This window comes from Phallusia mammillata, chromosome 8 (genome assembly GCF_965637545.1).
Source record: "Phallusia mammillata chromosome 8, kaPhaMamm4.hap1.1, whole genome shotgun sequence".
Lineage (NCBI taxonomy): Eukaryota > Metazoa > Chordata > Ascidiacea > Phlebobranchia > Ascidiidae > Phallusia > Phallusia mammillata.
In genome coordinates, this window is record NC_137259.1 from 14,044,527 (window position 1) to 14,062,925 (window position 18,399).

Below are 18,399 nucleotides of genomic sequence, written 5' to 3' on the forward strand. Positions count from 1 at the left end.
GAAAGGGGTTCGTATCTGCATATATTTTCATTTACCTTTGCGCCATGTTACGCCGTACGGCAACGTGGTGTCAAAAGCACACCGCAGCATTAAAGAACAACCCTCTATGACGTCACAGTCCTTGAGTTGTGTGCGCACGCGCGGCAGGCAAGCTGTGTCAACATGATGTAGAATGAATGAGAAATGGTGACAAAACAGGCTCATATATTTATGTTGGTTATTCAAGAACTTACGCTGTGACAGCGTAGGCGAGTCCCCCGTTGATTTGGTGATTTGTCTGGCCACTTTGTGGATCACTGAAAACAAATACTTCTTAAATGTAGGTATCACTGTAAATGTGTACAAAGGCGATTTGATAAAGCCCCAGCAAATGATGACTAACTTCAAAGCATAATCCAAAGATATTTACACTCCAATAGAACATATTACGCTTCACGCCATACATGGATTATGGCATAATGTTGAACAGAAATCGGTTTCACAAACAAATATGGACATTTTTCCGATCCGTGTAAAAAAATATCAACGAACATAACAACAAAATTGTACATGTAGTCTCCTGTAAAAGTTTTATTGTAAACAGAATTCCATAAAACCAAATTCATGTCTTACTTGCAAAGTCAAAAACAAAACAAAATTCGTACCCTCCGAAGAATTAACCTTCTTGATGCCAGGGGATCCCCGCATGCGAGCACCGACTGTATCCGTATCCGGACTTATAGCACCTCGCTGCTCCAGTAACGGACCTCGCAATCCACCACTTCTTGTTTTACTGGGTTTGAGAGCCGATTCAGCAGATTCTCCCCTCCGTAAGTTCAGGCGCCGTCTAGCGGCTGCCGAAATCTTTCGAAAACTTGTTGGTGAATCCGTGGCGCTGTTCATACGCTTAAAAATATACAAAGCCATATTTTTGGTCGTAAATGCGTAAAATCGGGTTTGAATATCTATAACCTAGAGCAGTGGTTCCTAACCTTTTTGTACTTAAGATGATTTAACCACGGTAAGTCTCTGTTTTCATAATATCATAATGTATAATTCATTATGTCATACAAAGCAAGCAACGTAGTGTTTACAATGAACTCATCTATAATTTTGTGGAACTTTTGTGAGATTTAACTGGAGACAGTGCACACTGTTTTCGACCTATAAAGTCTCGCCGTATTGGCCAGTGTAGCAATCTAACGGCACTCTAGTTTGTTGGGAGTCACAGCCTAAAAAGCCATGCCTCACCTATTCTATGCGATGCCACAACTGGGTATAAACCACAGATGAAACTGGCTTACAATGCCCAAGCAACTGCTTGGGAACTAAAGTGATGTGAGATCAGTTTGTTGAAATAGGCGAACAGATAAACACGACAACGCAATGTGACAACCTCTGGTATCGCGAAACAGTCTGTTTTGAAAATACTTCTTACCCCGCTGACATCAAGAGAAGGCGATTTTATGAATGGTTTTCTCTTAAAGGGTAGATCAATGGGAAACTTGTCATCTGAAATTTTTGTTTTTGATCCTGGTAAAACAACAACATAAGCAACGAAGCAAGTTTCTTTACTCCCACAAAACAAAGTTTGTAATTTCTTACCAGATTCACCATCAATCGAGCCCGACTTTTTCAGAATGCTTTTAGTGGGTTTCCTTGTGTGGGGTTTGGGTGACGATGGGTGAGTGGGTGAAGGGTGGGGTGGCGGCCGGGTCCATATACCCGGGTGAACACAGCACCCAGCTGTAGGGCTCGTATTCTTTTCATCTTTTAAGCTCCCTCGACTGGTTTTACGCAGTGGTGGACTTGTCACAGAGTTACTATGGAAATATGCGCGTTTTTTGGTGTCATTAAAGAGTACGTTTGGTGACTCCTTGTTTAACTTGATTTTACAAGGCTAATGTGAACAGTGCTTGATTTTGTTGGTTTTAAGAGGATTATCATCGTATGATGGTCAGCTTTAATATGCTAGACAATATCAGTTTTTTATTGGATTTTCGTTGCTAACTTTACATGTACCTTGTGTTTCCATTTGGAGTTTCTTTGGTTCCTGCATTTGCCTGATTCTGGAAAAATAAATTTGCTGTCATTTCCAATCTTGTAGCTTAAACTGTTTGTTTAAACTAGTTGTAATATTACCGAAAACAAATATGTACACTACAAAGAGGAGTATAATTCCTCTAACTACTGGATTGAACTTTTTTTAATGCTTGAAATTTACGATTTAAATTGTAAATACGATTTTACTCGTTGGACTTTTGCAAACTCGCAATGTTTCAATGTACTAAAAATTCCGTATTCGCACCAAATCGAGGTACTTGGGTCTGGACTCTGTGGCATCATCTGGTGGGCATAATGTTGGAGACTCGGATAGGAAAACCTCTTCATCTGATGTAGCACAGTGCTGACTGGTGTAAACCTCGTCTTCAAAGCTTACCTAAACGACGCAGACCCAATACCTTAATTTTGCAGTGCTTTATCGGTCAAGTACATAGTATTTATTTTATTTGTTGTTTGCAACAAGCATTTTTGCGGTAACTCACTTTCTTTCCAATAGACGAAAGTTTATTTTTGGTGACTTCCTTCGATTCTCCGGGTAGTGCCAGATCTGGTGTAAAAAGCAAGTTCAGTTCTTTAAAATATGTATTCAGGTTTTGCAACGGGGTCTGAGTTTTGTTTGTTTTGTGTACTGGGGCTGGTGACACAGTTTTATATAGGCTACAGTGGTTTCATATAAAGACGAAACAACAAAATCAAAAATGAACGAGTCTGTTACTTGTTTGTGGAGCTGATGGGACGTTGTTAAGCTGAAGAGGTCGTTCCATCGATCCACTGAAACTTCGTGATTCACTGAACATCTGACGTCTGGTTACAGCTGCTGATTGTACGGGTGAGGCGGCTTGAATTCGAACAGATGGAGTCGAGTCTTTGGAAGGGATCTGTGAAGTACAGACTCTGTTACAACGTAGTTATTTATCTATGTGGTTCGAGTTTTAAGTTGTGATAAGACCCGTTCATGGCCTCATTTACAAAATATTTACACTTAAAATTCTCAACAAAAACTGAAATTGTTTTGTTTTAATACAGAAAAACATTTTTACGGCCCACATACGAAAGACACTCCGTGGAGTTCATCCTCCGAATCAGTGTTGCTGGTCGACGATGTGACGTCATCATTGGCATGACGTGGTACAGTTAGTGACGTTGAATCGAATTCGCCTTGTAGTAAAGAGGGAATCGATCGAATTACTGTAGACGACTTTGGACTCACGAGAGACCTCTGAAAAATTGAAAAATTGTTTTGCTTAAACGACAATCACGCTAAGAACATGGATAGTTATAAAAAGTGTATGCAGCTTTAAAACTAAGACTAACCTGCCAAGTTCGACGAGACTGGAAGTATTTGAGTTTTTCAGTCGCTAGGGGTAGACAAGACTGCGTGTTTAACCAAGAGTGCCGGCGTGCTTCCGCTGCCGACATTCTGCCGCTAGGTGTCCACCCGAGCAGGGACTCAACAAATGATTTTGCTTCCGACGATATAATGGCAAATTCTTTGTGATTAAAACTCCAATCGTTGTCACGAATTCGCAGTACAGTTGCTTGGTCGCTAGAAAATTGGAATATCAAAGAATCGAAGTGTTGGCTACCTTGTCAATGGGACAAATCACTTAACTTTTAACAGCTCATTGTACGAAACGTCTTTATCACGGTAATGAATTATGATTTCAAATAACGCTACCTTACCCAACAAGCAGTTGGACAAGGACGGAGAAACTGTTTGAATTGACACTCCTACAAAGAAACATCAACTTACGTATCTCCAGCAAACGGGGATATGCCGCTGATCGCGACATACGTCATCACTCCTACCGACCACATGTCAGTGGCGGTCGTAACTGGCTCTGACATCACGATTTCTGGCGCAACGAAGTCTGGTATGCCCCGATTCCAGTGCACTGGTTGGTTCTTTGAAAACAAACATAAGATTTTTCACATTGTTAGTCAACAATGAACTAATTTTACCATAGCTAAAATCTGTATGGTAAAATTATCGTTTACTTAAGAATACAATGCAAAACGTTAAACTTTATATTCAACGATAGTTTGAAATCATGAAATTTGAAAATGGTTGTTTCTTTTATTGACCAATTTTGCTTTTGGGCAAACATTAAACTTTTTACTTTTACTCACTGGTTACTTACTGGTAAAAGCTCTTTGGCGCTCGAAAAGTCAACCACTTTCAATGTGGTGAGATCATCAAGCAAAAGAAGATTTTCAGGTTTCAATTTCAAATGAACAATGCTCCGGTCGTGCATGTAGATGAGAGCATCACAAAGTTGGCGTATGTAGAAAGCAATCTGTATGAAAAGACTCGTTATGCAGTCGAAATAGTTTTTCCGAGCCGGGGTGGCACTCATAAATTGAAAAAGTGTGTTTGTGGAGGTCTAGTTGTGAAATTTTTTGTGTAAACGGAAACTTTTATTTTGTAAACCAACGGTTACATCAAAAACGGTTTGCAGCACTATCATTTGGTTGTCGGTATTGAAAATAGGATGACAAAACTCAAATTTAGACTTACTATCATTTCGGTGATTTCGTTAACTTCAAGAAAATGATTAAACAATTCCTTTTCACACTTTTCCGTCACAATTACTCTGTATTTCTTCTCCTTGTAATGGTCGCAGTAAGACACGATATTCTTGTGTTGGAAACTGTGTAAAAACACTTGAACAGTTATTTCAAGAACACATTGCAAACAATTGTCGAGATTACAATTACCTTCCCAAAATTTTTACTTCGTTTTCGAACATAGCCGACCCCACGCCACGACCCTTTACAAATCTTGCTGCAAACGTCTTGTACGTCAGCCTTGACGTCACGGATTTGACATGTGAAAATGATCCCGACCAAATGACGTCGTTGATGATGTAATCGTCTGGAAATACGAAACCCGTTTGAGGATGGTCCGCGATTTAATGGACTAATCCTCTCCTTGTTGCATTTGAACTACTATAACTTGCGTCAAAATTAACTTCAGAATTGGCCAAACTCCTAAAAACTCAGTTCCAACACTTTACTTTTGTACGCTTACAAATCGTAAAATGGCGCCACAAACTTTACCTTTAAGATGTCTCCTCGCAATACTGGAGTATGATCTCTCATCGTCCGACGAACACATCCAATCAGCGCAACGGACCACGCTTAATTCTGCTTTGCATATTACTTCACCGACTCGGTTATTCCCCCGACAGGAGTAGATCCCACTTTGGTCTGATGTCACGTTTTTAATCAACAAAGAATGACACTCGTTGTCGTTGATCCTGCTCACAAACAACTTTTAATTCATAGTTTTTTATTACAAAATGGAAGTTTCCCGGGGGGATGTACCTGACACAATTCCCGTCGTCAATTTCACGATCGTCTTTGTACCACGTGATTATCGGCGGAGGTTCTCCGTAAATGCGAACACTTAGTGTGACGTCTTCGCCGGATTTAGCTTCTATATCCTCCATAATGTCCTCAAAGTATGGCGCTAAGTCGACCTGCGTAAAAAGTGGCAGTAAAGCTTGTATTGCTTCCAACGCTTTAAATTTAATTTGCAATTCAAATATATTTTTACTTAGCAAGCGAAAAGTCTGAAACTAGTTTTTTTTGTATAAATCGGCAAGTCCTTATTTGTTGTATAATTGTTTCACTACAGACAAGCCTTTGATAGCGGTATGACAGATACTTTGCAATGTTTACACAGTTGTTAAGCAACGAACCTTTGGTTGCGCTGCAACCGAATCCATACAAAATGATGTGATTTGACTTTCAGTTGAATTTGAATCTCTGCAAAAATAATGTGTTGCTTGATAACGTTTTGTTCTTAAAAAGTATCACTATACAGTTGATAAATATAGCACCATATAATTCTTTTGTGTAACAACTAACATTTCTGGTTTCACCACGTGACTGGAGTTCTGGTCGCTCTTTGGCCGCACGATGTCGCAATCGCTTTCTACCTTTGAGACCACAAACCTTGTCACGTGAGCAACTTCTTCTTTCAGACACTTTGGGTCCTAAAAATAGTTATTCTTTAATTGATTCGTCGTATCTAATTATAACGTCACAACCTGTTGCACGTGAACTTTGCATGAACTTGTGACGTCACCGAAGCGGTTTGTGGCAGAAGCTGAATAGTTTCCACTGTCCTTGGCAATCGCGTTTTTGATGCAAAGAGTATGTCTGTCCAAGAAAAAGAAAACATAAACTGTCTTCTTTTTTGACATTTCAATGCGCTTGTATAAGTGTGTTTGATTTTAGATTCGGAAGGGTGTGAAAGTTTACGAAATCGTATATAGTTTGGGACTTAAGGAAAAACCTTTTTGAAAAACCTGTTGAAAGTCAAGCTAGGTATCAAGTTTATTGTTAAAGTGTTGCTATTTTTGTGTTTTTGTAACTTCGGTGTTGGCACCTTGCAAACCTCGATTTTAGAAATATATTTTACTGCTGTCTACCTAACTGTGGATTCCATGTTCTCATTGGATGAAGTGATGTCGATGCGTTTTCCCATCTCCGTATCATCGCCTTGTTTTGTGTTCGGAATCTTTAAGCAGTCCTTGTACCACAGCACTGTAGGAGGCGGGTTCCCCTCAACCAAGCACAATAATCTGACGGTGTTACCGATCGAAGTACTGAGGTCAGCAAGTTGTTCCTACGAAAGCAGTTAATCATCACGAATTAGGATTTTACAGTTATTTGAGTGCGCGATGAAATACCGTAGAACACAACCTTTGAACTTTTATAAAAACTATAAACATGGTACATTAGTTATTTCAAGCTAGTCTGCAACACATTATAACTTGTAACGATACTGTAAAGCATTACCTGGCTAAAAATGGACTTGATCACATTTTTATCATATACTGTTTTTAATCTTACTAGGTTGTTTAAGTGGACTTAATCATCACAAAACAATTTGCGTATAACTACCTTGAAAGTCGGTAAAGCAATCAAATTCTCGTCATCGCTGAATTCGTTCACCACAGGAGTTTCTTCACCACTGTCTGTTGCTTCAGTTAAGTCATCAGATATCTGTCAATATAAAAACAAATTTGTGAGCGTAAACCTTACGGATGGGTTTGATACCATAGACCGTAAGATATCGAAAAATATACAACCAACAGCATGTTTTCTGAAAGAAAAATGAGCGTCACTGTGATTTAATTTCGACAACCGTGTCCGAAAAAGTATATCAGGCTAAGCAGATTTTTAAAAGCTTGAATACGGTTTAAAAAACGCTGCAAAGAGATAAACAATGCTTATTAGAGAAATCACACAAAACTTTTGCAAAAAGAAAAAGGAACTTATTTACCGTGTTGTTAAACGCAATGATGCGACAACTAGAGATCTCGTCTTGAGAAGTTTCGTCATTTCCAGGTCGTGGAGACGGTCGAGGGACAAACAGTTGCATGTCATCGACGTCGTTTGAATTTAGTTGGGTGCTCAGAGAATGACGATTCAGAAGGTACGATGGAAGAAGGTTTGAATTACTGCGAAATATTTAGGGTTGTTTAAATTTTATAAGTTGGTAAGAAGCAGTGACGTACTGGGGCAAGCCTTTTTTGGCTATTGTAAGTGGTTTGTGCCGATTTTTGGTCCAATAGAATTGGTTCGGCGGCCTAATAGTATTTCAGTTTTGGTTGGTGTATAGTAGTATACCGTAAATCAGACACAGTTTTAACTTACTCTGATAAATTTTGTTTTAACTGGCTGCCTGTGGCCTGTTATGTGTAATATACAGCTGAAGGTATAAGCCTTCCGTTATGTACAAACTGTGATGTCTTTCTCCCAGATGAAAATAAACCGTTACTTAACAAGGAAGACGTCGCTTCCCGCCCGTGTTCCCCACCATAACGCGGACTTTGTGTAAATAAACTGCTAACATAAAATTGCATTTTATAAACTCTGCATGTTGCTGACGGGTAGCTGCTGAGAGTCAAGTTGAATTCTTATGTGTTTAACTCGACTTTAATTCTCGTTTTTGTTTCCTATTGTACACTTTGCTTAATTCCAAACTTTTGAAAGAACATACCTTGATGGTATCTGGATTTCTGAATCGGGACTGAAAAAGTCGTCAGTTGACAAGAAATCACCCTCATTGGGTGAATAGTATTCTAGAGTTGCTAAAACGACAAACCAGAGAGCTCGTTAAATAACCGCATGTCAGATTCTGGAAGATCTTTGTTCAAAGTTTAAATCCACTTACTTTCGGACAACATCCCGTCGTCATCTTCTGCACTGTAATACGTTGTCGACGCAACGCTGCTAAATGAAATGATTGAACCTCGCCTGGAGTCCATATCTTGGTCGTTGCTGTAGGGAAAACTGAAAAGCGATTATTAGAAAAATCATATCAAGTTTGCAATCTTAAAAGTTAAATATTTGATTTTGAACGCTAAAATAACTTAAAAGGAGACAAAATATTTGCCTGGAACACTGCAAAAATATTAACAATTTAAATGTGACTTTTTACGGACCCTAAAACGCAATCCTTAAAATCGCATAACTGAATAATTTTAGAAATAATATACCTTGGAGCAGGTTGCTGGGAAGTTCGACTTGCGTTACCCCCGTTGTTCTCAGTCTTCTTTGGTATGATTTTAAGTGGCTTATGGTCCGAATCTAAAACGTACCAAAACACTTTTTCCCAAAAGGTTACGCTAATTCCAAACCTCCAGCTTGATCTACAATTGATAAATAGTTGAGGCAGAGCTCTTCATGGAGTTTTGTTGTTGAATTCATTGTTGTTTATGAATTTGTTCACAAACACATTTAGACTCTCTAGCAAGTCTCGGCTCACTGACAAGATTATTTATTAAATCGACTTGGTAACACAAATCCATGCACGAGTAAAAAACAAAAGAAACCATCAAAAACAACAGGAACGAAATCGAAATAGAACAAATCAAAAATATATCGTAAATCATCACGAATTACACCGCTAGGAGGCAGGAAGGAGTACGCAGCACCATTTAAAACACGGTTTGTCCATTTCTTGACAGATGAATGATGTCGCATAAAATACGACGACAGAAGTAGGCGAAAAACTATATTTTTCCAAAGTTTTCCCGTTTTAGAAACTTGTTTTTCGATCAATAATCTGTGTTGAACATTTTTTACATATTTTTTCCCGAAACAAAAGCATTTTCAATTGGAAGAAACGGTTTTTTTAATATCCCTTTGCATTCCCTTGTATCCACAACAACGGCACGAGGGTTGGGGCAATAGAAATCTTGCTTGTTTTATACGATTTTTATGTGGTTAGTTTCTTCATGGCTTCGCTGACACATGGTTCTGTGGTAATACTTGCTCCTCCCTTACGCAGTCCAGCTTGCAGCTTCGTTACTGCTCGTACCGCATTGATTGAACGCTGAAAGCAAAACGTACAGTCAAAAACAGTGATTTTAAAATCTGGTTGTAGATTGTCAAAATAGATACAGAAAGAGCAGTAAATGCCTTTATGTGCCGAAATTATGAAACCGAGGTTTAAATTGGGATTAGTTTTCAAACGGACGTAATTGTGAGGTATGGTTGGAATCAAACCCACAATCGATGAAATTATGGCAATTTTGCAATGATAGGTTTACTGTGCTGTAATAAAATGCGCGTTCCCATTGACCTGTATGTCCCCAGTGTAAATTGCCTGCTCAATATAGAAGCCCGTTAGGTTGTTTGAATCATTACTGTTGCCTTTTCCCATGGGAGTCGTGGTATAACGGCTGTTGCAAATATCAATTAAACGTTGGAGCTATGAATGTACACAAGCTTATGGAGCCGTTTCTGCCATTAAGTTGAATAAATTTAAAACACAACAATTTTTTTAAAAATCTTACGGACTTTTTTAAAACACAAACAATAATAGCATGCATGGAAACGGAAAAAGTTGTTGTCAAACACAAATAAAGAAATCACTAAATATTACAATTTTGCATTCGTTTGTTGTCATTCATACCATCGCATTTCTTTTGACATATCTTTGCAATAGACTACTACCCTTTTCCACTTTTTTAAACACACTGACCAAAAAAACATCCTGATAATTTCCTACTTCTAGATCCGAATACCCCCTTGCAATTTGGCGTCATTAAGTTAGGTACCCAAAGCGTTTTCTGCACTACTTACGATCCATTTCCGTCTTGCAACAAACTTTTTGAGGTTGGTGACAGCCACACAAAGGCTTTTTCTGTGACTTGAAGCATCTTCTGCAGCCTTCTTCAGCCAAATCTGTTTCAGACATTCATCGCAACTCGGTCTAGCCCTAAAGTAGAATCGTTGCGATATAATTTAATTTGTTTTAGGAAAGTACTAAGCTTATTTCAGGGTTTTATCGAATATTTCTAAATAAACAGTTCGTATGGCGAGATAATTTACAAACCTTTCTTGTTTCTGCAACAATTTTGTGATAAACTCTTTTGCTTCTGGGCTAATTTCATCAAAACTTTCATCATCAAAGTCTAAATCACAAGCTGTGACGTTGGAAAGAGTTTCTTGCTCGTTGTCACCCATGAAAGGAGAAAGTCCAGATAATCTAGCAAAAATTAAAGTATTTTTTTATATATTTTATGAATTTGTATTTTATAGCCTATCAAGTTAAAATCGTTAAATTACAGCTCATTTACAGAAAGAATCCTGAACCACGTGTGCTCAATACATAGTACGTTGCATGACGAAAAACACAGACCGACTGTATTGAATTCTCCATTTATTTCTGGTTACTTACACGTCATGTCTTTTGACAAGTACTGTGGTTTTGTACAAAATGGTAACAATGCATTACCCAAACCGAATGTCTTCTTATATGACCACATTAGATTTTAAAAAATATTTCAAACTACAGATGCCTATACTTACAACATAATTATTTCAATAACTTACAACACGTATGTGATGACTCCAATACTCCACACATCTGTTCCCTTGCCAAGGGGGTCAAAGTTCACGACCTCGGGGGCCACGAATTCAGGGGTCCCGAACATGATTCTAAGGGGCTTGTGAGGCTCGTAGCGACGCGCGAAACCAAAGTCGATGATTTTAATCATGTCAATTCGAGCCGGACTCAAGCACAATATGTTTTCAGGCTGCGAACAAAAAGAATATGCATTTGAAAATGAAAGGTTGCAAGTTTTAAAGTTAAGAAGTTAATATATTTTTGTCTTGAGTGGTTGCTTTTTATTTTAAAGTTTTCAATGTAGCTATGTATCAAGATTAAAATCTGAATACGGTAGCATGACTTCAGTAAACAAAGGTACATATTTAATTTTAACAAAGGACAAACCAATTTTATTATTTGTAGATTTTAATTTGCAATTTGTTTTTTAAATTACTCTTAAAATCTGAAAATGCGTAAAATATAACTTCTAATATTATTTTTTGACAACATTGCACCTTTACAAAACGTGCACGGATCTAGCTCGGGGGTAGTGACGCAAAACCACACAGTCACTATAATATTTAGTGGAGATAATCCAGCAGCGAAAGGGGGCACAAAAAGGTATAAGCGTTAAACTTATAAATAATTGATTCGCACAAGTGCTTTGGAAAATTTAAGAAGTATTAATTTTGATGGATCTTTGGTTTGTTAAAATCAGCTTGACAGTTACTACTGTTAAAATCACTTTAAATTAGTGTTTATGGAAGTCATTCTTTGCGTTGTGTTTAAATCTCATGTTGTGTATTAACATATGTTTGCTACTAAAAAAAACAAATCTGTTTACCGTTTCTATTAAATTGCCTTTTCGAACGTTTATGTTTAGCATTTTGAGTTATGTGCGTTTCTCAACAAAAACGATTGACTAAATTAAATGTATAGCGCAATCGTGAAACATTTGAATTGTTTTGAAATCAACAAATATTTCTTACTTTGAGGTCGAGATGAAGTATGTTCTTTGTGTGCATGTAGCTGATCGCTTCACAAATCTGTTCAATGTATTTTACTGCTAGTTGTTCTGTCAAGTCGAAGGATTCGTCACAAACTCTGTCAAATAACTCGCCACCGGTGACTCTGCAACGACATGTATCGAGTAATTAACAAGTCGTTTTACAGCAAAATAGTAGACTACTGCAAGTGTTAAAATAGGGCACATCTAGACAAGCAGCGGGGAGTCCAACATTGCAACTCACGGCTGCTAACAAAACAAAGCTTCAAAGAATTTATATTTTTTTGTAAGTTTGCAATGCATCTTTCACGTAATATCTAAACTTTTCTCTTTACATTCTATTTGAAAAAGGCAAAACGAAGTAATGTGACAACGATTTTCCATATTTTTTTACCACAAGGTTTTAAGTGCTTTCGGTAAAGCCACTTTTATTCCTCTATTTTGGACCAAAAATGCTACATAAGCATTTTTTCGTCAACTTACAATTCCAAGACAAAGGTGACGTCAGCCTTTCCGTATATGACATCATAAAGCTGAAGAAGTTTGGGGTGTGCAAGGTCATTCATGATGTCGATTTCAAGGTCAAACTCTTGACGTTGGCTGGCTCTTCTGCAAGCGCATTGTTTGGCAGCAAACTTTCCACCACCATTTTTCTCGATGACCATAGAAACTTTTCCAAATCGTCCACTGTGAAGGTTTAACGAAAATTGTTTTGACCATGAGATTGAATTGTTTCTGCTTTAGTACTTTCAATGGCATTTAAATTCACTTGAATGATAGCATGTATTCCGTGTCGTCTTAAAGTCATATCATATTTAAGTACAGATTTGTTTAAACTACAAACCGAACCAGCAAATATAAAAAATAGTAAATGTACACAAAACCCACACACTGTAAACACTTTTATGAGCAGTGTCACTGACTTCATATTGTAAATTACTTTATCGGAGTAATTTACAATACGACCCAACAAATGACATTTAAATGAATTTTTCTACGTGCAAACATAATACTAGATGTTATATATTACTATGTCTTACCTGCCAAGTGCATCTTTCATGTCGTAGAGTTCAAGGAGCGTTTTATCGTTCCTTGCCTTTACGATTTTGTGTTGAAACGGGGTGGGCGTTCCCAAAGTAGCGGGGTTTGCTATAAAAACCATTTGTTATTTACAATACGAAAGCTTGAACAAATTACAAAAACGTTAATTCTCTTTCTACTGTTTGTTGAGCTTCAAATAAAACTGTAAAGCTAATTGCACACACATGCATATAACTTCTATATGCATGTGATGTAATTCATTCGGCCTAAACTTGTTAATCTGCCGCCACTTTCGCTTGTAAAACAACTTAACATGTCTGAACACAAAATGCTCAACAAAACTTGCTTAGCTTAGCACGAACCTACTTGTATGTAAAACTGCTGTTTAATTTCTCTGCCAACAATAGAAGTTCACAGCGCCCAGTTTCGAAACAATAAGGACTTAACGAAACAAAGAACGAACAATTGCTAAACCACCTGCTTTGCACACAAGAAGATTTTTGTTGACCAGCGGTTGTACTTCGTGTACTTTCAAACCCTTGGTGTGTAAACCTTGTAAAGATAACTTAAAACTTTGCCCCTTTGTTAAATCCAGCACCGCTTGGCTAACATCAGAAACACTGAACAAAAATAGATTCTGCCGGTAAAGTTTAGCTTTAACCACATGTATCGACGTTAACACACAATGCACTTTACATTGCAAAGGGCATTCGTGTGCAGAGATATTTTATGACTGTTAGGGCAATAAATTACGCAACAGACTTTGTGCAGCAAGACGTAAATACAAGCAAGTTATAAACAACAGACTTACACCCACACTGGTGCAAGTTACGTTCTTAAGCAAAGCGGGTTACGAAACAAAGTCAACAGTAGGCTAATCAATTGTGTCAAAACAATGATATAATAAAAAATAGCTCTAATTATTTTGAAGAAAAGGACACAGTTCATCGTAAAACTCTGCAGAAAAATCCTTTCGAAAGTATACAGGCAAGCTTTCCAGTACTTGTTGCAACAGCAAACATATCTTATAATACATGTTGCCAAACATAACGTTGGCCTGCTGTGGCACAGAGGCAACTGTTGTGCTATCCGCTTGTGACAAGTATGAGCAAACATGAACCGACCATCACGACAAATATTACGACAAGCGCCCAATCGCGTAGTGGGCAATTCTACACAAACGATTTAACTGCGACAAACTGCACCACTTATCAAACCCTGACAAAAACGCCCGAAAGTATGTTTTCATTACCGTATTATAGAAGGTCATTTTGAACTTCGTTTTAGCATGGTTACAAAAGTTCAAAAACTGTGAAATGAATTGTTTCGAAGAGCTCAAGCTATAAAGCGACAAATTTAATCAGACACCAAGCAAACGTGGTTACAACAAAGATTATGCCATTTCCTTTCACCTTTTGTTAACCAAACACTAGTAAAAAATTCAATTGAACATGTTTTAGCTCTTCGATAATTTTTAACATCCAACATATGTCAAAAACATTTCCTTTAGAGGCCTTTTGAAAAAACGAAAGGACCGTGGTATAATAGAAGGTAATATTTGCAATTCCCGACTCACTACATTTCACACCTGTCACAACTAGCAAATGAAAGGCTTGCTCGCCAAACAAGACATTTCACAAAATTGCTCTGTTACATTTTGCTGATAATATCTTGCGCGATAGCAAACATAGTGATTTATTGATACGTTGAATTTTCTCCAGGCCCTGACTCTGAACGTTTGATGTTTGTGACTAGTAGGATTTCTGACAGCCAAAACGTTGTCACTTCTCTTTTTGCAGAGCTTTAACTGCGACCATACCATTTGTGTGTGGTGACAAGTTTTTTCAGCGGTATGAGCGCGCTTCTATGTGAAATGCACTAAAACTCACAGATGACCTGGTCTCTCTTTCGTGTTATGTATGTAGCCTCCTACTAGCGAGTTGAAATGTTTCTGTATGTAGTTACTTCCAATCACAATCAACCACGGACAGGGTTTTTTTAAGGTTTGGTTTGGGTGACCGCTAAGTAGTTTTAAGAGACCGCAAGTGTTTCATTTAAATACCAAAAAATAGCCATATTTGCTTAAACGAATTATTTATTAGTTAAATTAAATTTTGGGAAACCGCTGGAGAAATTTGCAAAACACCTTAAAAAAACACTGACCACGGGGCTTTATGCAAAGCTTAGCAACACGTCCTTTCTTTTTCATCCTTTTTTTACGATTACTTGTTTGTTTGGATTTAACATTGTTATGGAGATCGTAAGCATCCTGTATAAGTCAGTCATGATTACTGGGTTAAATCAAAATAATGACGCCATTTCATTGTGCAAAATAATAGTCGCGCGCAAGAAACTAGCCTTTTCACAATCCTTAAGTATTTTAAGGATCAACATACCATATAAAGCAAACAACCCGCTTTTTCGCTACAACACCGATACAAAATTCAAACACACTTTCGGCTACACTGATTGTCTATGCGTCTAATTCCCTTTCCTGTGTACATTCACGAAACTAAATGATACACAATCGTTGCTTCTTGTCCATAGACTGTTGGATTGGAGACTAAATCACCTAGGGGGCTAAAAATCACGTGCAAGTTAAAAGCTCTCCCAAAACTAGAAAAAAGATTGTCATCGTCCATCAAGACGTCTGAACACACAACCCCTTCAGCTCACATCGATTTAATTTCTTCAGGTAAAAAGCGCCTCGAAGCGTTGTGAGTTTAATGCCACGCGCTGTTTCTGCAAAGTTCGAGAGACACTGAAAGCAAATATGGGCGTTTCATCTATTTGTAAAGCCTTTGCTTTGAAAAATGGGCACGAGTTTAGGGGAGGGAAATTGTCTGCACCATCTTTGCCTCCTGTTTACACAATAACTTATTACACGCTAATTACACCATGTTTTTTACGCCTTTACATTTGCAGTTCATCTTGGCGGTGTACATTTTTGTTGACATTTTAACTTCTATGGACGAAACGATTAATGAACTGATATTTATGTTTAAAGCAAAACAACAGTTATCTTGAGAACTTTAGGCGTAAGCTAGTCACCTCACCTAAATAACTTAGGACACTGGTCATAAAAAACGCAAACGACTTCTAAGTGCGCACAAAACTCGACAGTGCGTTGGTCATTGAAGAGGACAGAGGGCAGTTTCCTGAAACTCCTGAACAAACATTGCCGGTGATAACGAAAAGGCATTTAAGTGTTGTGGTTGCGTTTGAGCGAAACCCCATCTCATAACACAAGGCCGAAAGTCGGTGGTCAAATATTAAAGGCGATGACACTCAAATCCCAGTCCAACTCAGTAAAAGCTTTCGGTCACTAGGACATAAGGTTTGTTTACTTAAATATAATCCATGATACGTGCCTAGCTTTAGATTCGCGGTAAAAGTTTATCAATTTTCTTTTGGAGATTTTTGCACTTATTTTGGTCACGTCATCTTTAAACATTAAAAGTGATATTGTGTTGATGATTTTCCACCCATGGCCTAATTATGGCATGTTTTCGGTATCAAAGCCAGGTTTGAGAGTTAAAAATATTATTTTCCTGATTTGTTCTATATGGAAGTCACGACTTATGTTGACTTTTTTGGTAATATTTATAAGTAATATTCATCTTGAATAAAAAAGTCGAGCGTTTCTGACCCGACAAATACAGCGAAGGTTTCCTAACGTAGCACCGAAAACCCTAATAGCTCTAAAAAGTTGTTTGTACTACCACTGCCATTATGAATGATCATTATAATTTTGTTGAAACATCCATACTTTGCAAACAAACCCGACTTATTGTATACCAGAGCTGTAAGTCGGGCCGGGTTCGGGCTTGCGTTTCTTAAAAAGAACGAGCTTGATTCGGGCCTGGCTTAAAAAAAATTCAATAGCTAAGCCAGTTGCTGGAACTGGCCTAATGTCAAACAGCCCTAAAACGCCTTGTTTAAGATCAATTGTCTATTGTGTTGGTTGTCTTGAACTTTTCCTGTCAATCAAACTTTCGGGACTAAACGGGCTTCCCAAAAACGATTCGGGTTCGGGCTCTTATTTCAGGCCCGTTTACAGCTCTGTTGTACACCGTACATGTTTGAAATTACCGTCAAAAAAAATTTTTGGTCAATCAAGCGGCTCTGTAATTTTAAGCATGCTAGATAACGAACCAAGGTTTTGAAATAACCCATAACAGACGCGAAACAATTTTGCCGTTTCCAAGTAATGAAGAAAGCAATGGTGGGGTGCAATAAACCGGAACGACCTAGGCATCCATACACAGTAACCGAAAATTCATCTACGGTTTCTAATCCTGGTTAGACTCACTAAAACCACTGTACTTTGTAGGTTTCAAAGAAAACTCCCTTTTACAGTTCTTTGCTCAACAATCCAACTGTTAAGTTAAGTGGTAAAAATTCCGCTTGTTGCTGAAAACTTTCCACTATTCTTTGAACTGCCAAGTTCATGAAACGGTTATAGATGATAAAAAAACGGATTTTGAATATAAAGTGTATGGTTAATATAGTTGACTTACCTGAATCAGTGTCATTCATTGCTGCTGTGGCTTCAAATCGATTTCAAAAACCGCTCCCGTTGGTGGTTTTAAAATGTTAGACAGACTACAGCTTATCTATATACTTCTTATCAAATGTTTACACATATGTTTCACCTACAGTAACATTCATGTAAGTTACATATTTTACGAAGTTAACTATAACCAATACCTACAACCTCATCATAACCATATTTCAAGCTTTGTTTCAGCGAAAAAAGCGCCGAGTTTATATCTTTTGAATCTTAACAAGATCCACACGTTAATGTTATGGAAACTTCGCAAGGGTTGTCTTGGGCAAAAAAGATTTCTATTTTGGTGGAAGCGAAACAAAACACATCAAACTAACTACTTTAATCACTATAGCGTCCCAAATTGATACGTAGCATATATACAAAAGATTGTGTGCGTAAGTGAGACATCCAAATTCTATCCATCCTGCGTAATTCTGAAAACTTTTCCGTCGTTTTTTTTGTGCATACTGATTTGTGCGTTATGGTGTCTCTGTGTCTCTGGTCACGGCACATTGGTTTGAAATATGCGTGACCAAGCAAATCAACCACTTAAAAGTTACTGAAAAAATGAAAACGTTCATTGCATTTGTAAACTTAGCAAAACTACTTATAGATCATTGTAAACTACTTATAAGTCAGTGATCTTAATTATCGTGCATCATTTAAGTTTAATGCGAAGTAACTCTTATTCACAGCTTGGACGGTGTGGACAAGTAGTTTTTCGTCATAAGCAGTTAATCAGGTTTAGACGTCGCCTAATGACTTTGTTGCGAAATGAAGGGTGGTTCATTTCATTAACGTTGTTGAAGTTTATGTTATCCGTTTGCTAAACGTTTGTTTGCCTTGTGGTGGCTACTGCACTTTTGTTATAACCTTTGTTAGGCTTTATCTTTTTAATTGGCT

The 18,399-nt window shown here is 37.7% G+C and overlaps 2 protein-coding genes across 5 annotated transcripts in view; both read right to left on the bottom strand.

Annotated features, from left to right (window-relative positions):
* Positions 1 to 18,399, bottom strand: part of LOC145204328 (uncharacterized) — a 30,572-nt gene that overhangs the window by 1,751 nt on the left and 10,422 nt on the right. For both annotated transcript variants that reach the window (XM_080076825.1, XM_080076824.1), the window contains exons 14-39: positions 8,559 to 8,649; positions 8,234 to 8,352; positions 8,060 to 8,150; positions 7,340 to 7,517; positions 6,958 to 7,059; positions 6,483 to 6,679; positions 6,099 to 6,210; positions 5,917 to 6,044; positions 5,748 to 5,814; positions 5,371 to 5,525; positions 5,104 to 5,303; positions 4,762 to 4,918; positions 4,562 to 4,694; positions 4,185 to 4,340; positions 3,797 to 3,948; positions 3,358 to 3,589; positions 3,095 to 3,262; positions 2,759 to 2,921; positions 2,526 to 2,590; positions 2,288 to 2,419; positions 2,002 to 2,048; positions 1,585 to 1,802; positions 1,418 to 1,512; positions 645 to 885; positions 234 to 296; positions 36 to 152 (exon numbers count right to left, since the gene is read on the bottom strand). In XM_080076825.1, the coding sequence (XP_079932951.1) occupies positions 36 to 152; positions 234 to 296; positions 645 to 885; positions 1,418 to 1,512; positions 1,585 to 1,802; positions 2,002 to 2,048; positions 2,288 to 2,419; positions 2,526 to 2,590; positions 2,759 to 2,921; positions 3,095 to 3,262; positions 3,358 to 3,589; positions 3,797 to 3,948; positions 4,185 to 4,340; positions 4,562 to 4,694; positions 4,762 to 4,918; positions 5,104 to 5,303; positions 5,371 to 5,525; positions 5,748 to 5,814; positions 5,917 to 6,044; positions 6,099 to 6,210; positions 6,483 to 6,679; positions 6,958 to 7,059; positions 7,340 to 7,517; positions 8,060 to 8,150; positions 8,234 to 8,352; positions 8,559 to 8,649 (3,579 nt within the window). The remainder of the gene's footprint in view (positions 1 to 35; positions 153 to 233; positions 297 to 644; positions 886 to 1,417; positions 1,513 to 1,584; positions 1,803 to 2,001; positions 2,049 to 2,287; positions 2,420 to 2,525; positions 2,591 to 2,758; positions 2,922 to 3,094; positions 3,263 to 3,357; positions 3,590 to 3,796; positions 3,949 to 4,184; positions 4,341 to 4,561; positions 4,695 to 4,761; positions 4,919 to 5,103; positions 5,304 to 5,370; positions 5,526 to 5,747; positions 5,815 to 5,916; positions 6,045 to 6,098; positions 6,211 to 6,482; positions 6,680 to 6,957; positions 7,060 to 7,339; positions 7,518 to 8,059; positions 8,151 to 8,233; positions 8,353 to 8,558; positions 8,650 to 18,399) is intronic.
* LOC145204329 (myosin light chain kinase, smooth muscle-like) lies at positions 8,824 to 17,620 on the bottom strand. Of its 3 annotated transcripts, none has more exons than XM_080076826.1 (8): positions 17,465 to 17,620; positions 12,944 to 13,052; positions 12,387 to 12,590; positions 11,887 to 12,028; positions 10,903 to 11,105; positions 10,403 to 10,555; positions 10,150 to 10,285; positions 8,824 to 9,397 (listed from the first exon to the last, which is right to left on the bottom strand). In XM_080076826.1, exons 1-8 carry the CDS (start codon positions 17,481 to 17,483, stop codon positions 9,281 to 9,283), a joined length of 1,083 nt encoding a protein of 360 aa, XP_079932952.1. In that variant the 5' UTR covers positions 17,484 to 17,620; the 3' UTR covers positions 8,824 to 9,280. The 3 variants fall into 3 exon arrangements, with proteins under 3 accessions (XP_079932952.1, XP_079932953.1, XP_079932954.1); XM_080076827.1 differs by lacking the exon at positions 17,465 to 17,620 and adding an exon at positions 13,422 to 13,822; XM_080076828.1 differs by lacking the exon at positions 17,465 to 17,620 and adding an exon at positions 13,311 to 13,397.

Excerpts from the sequence above, each read along its gene's own strand:
- LOC145204329 (XM_080076826.1), bottom strand. Across the intron at positions 12,591-12,943 it reads ATGAAAGATGCACTTGGCAG|TGGACGATTTGGAAAAGTTT; the intron begins GTAAGACATAGT and ends AAACCTTCACAG. Across the intron at positions 10,556-10,902 it reads GGAGTCATCACATACGTGTT|ATTATCTGGACTTTCTCCTT; the intron begins GTAAGTTATTGA and ends AATTTTTGCTAG.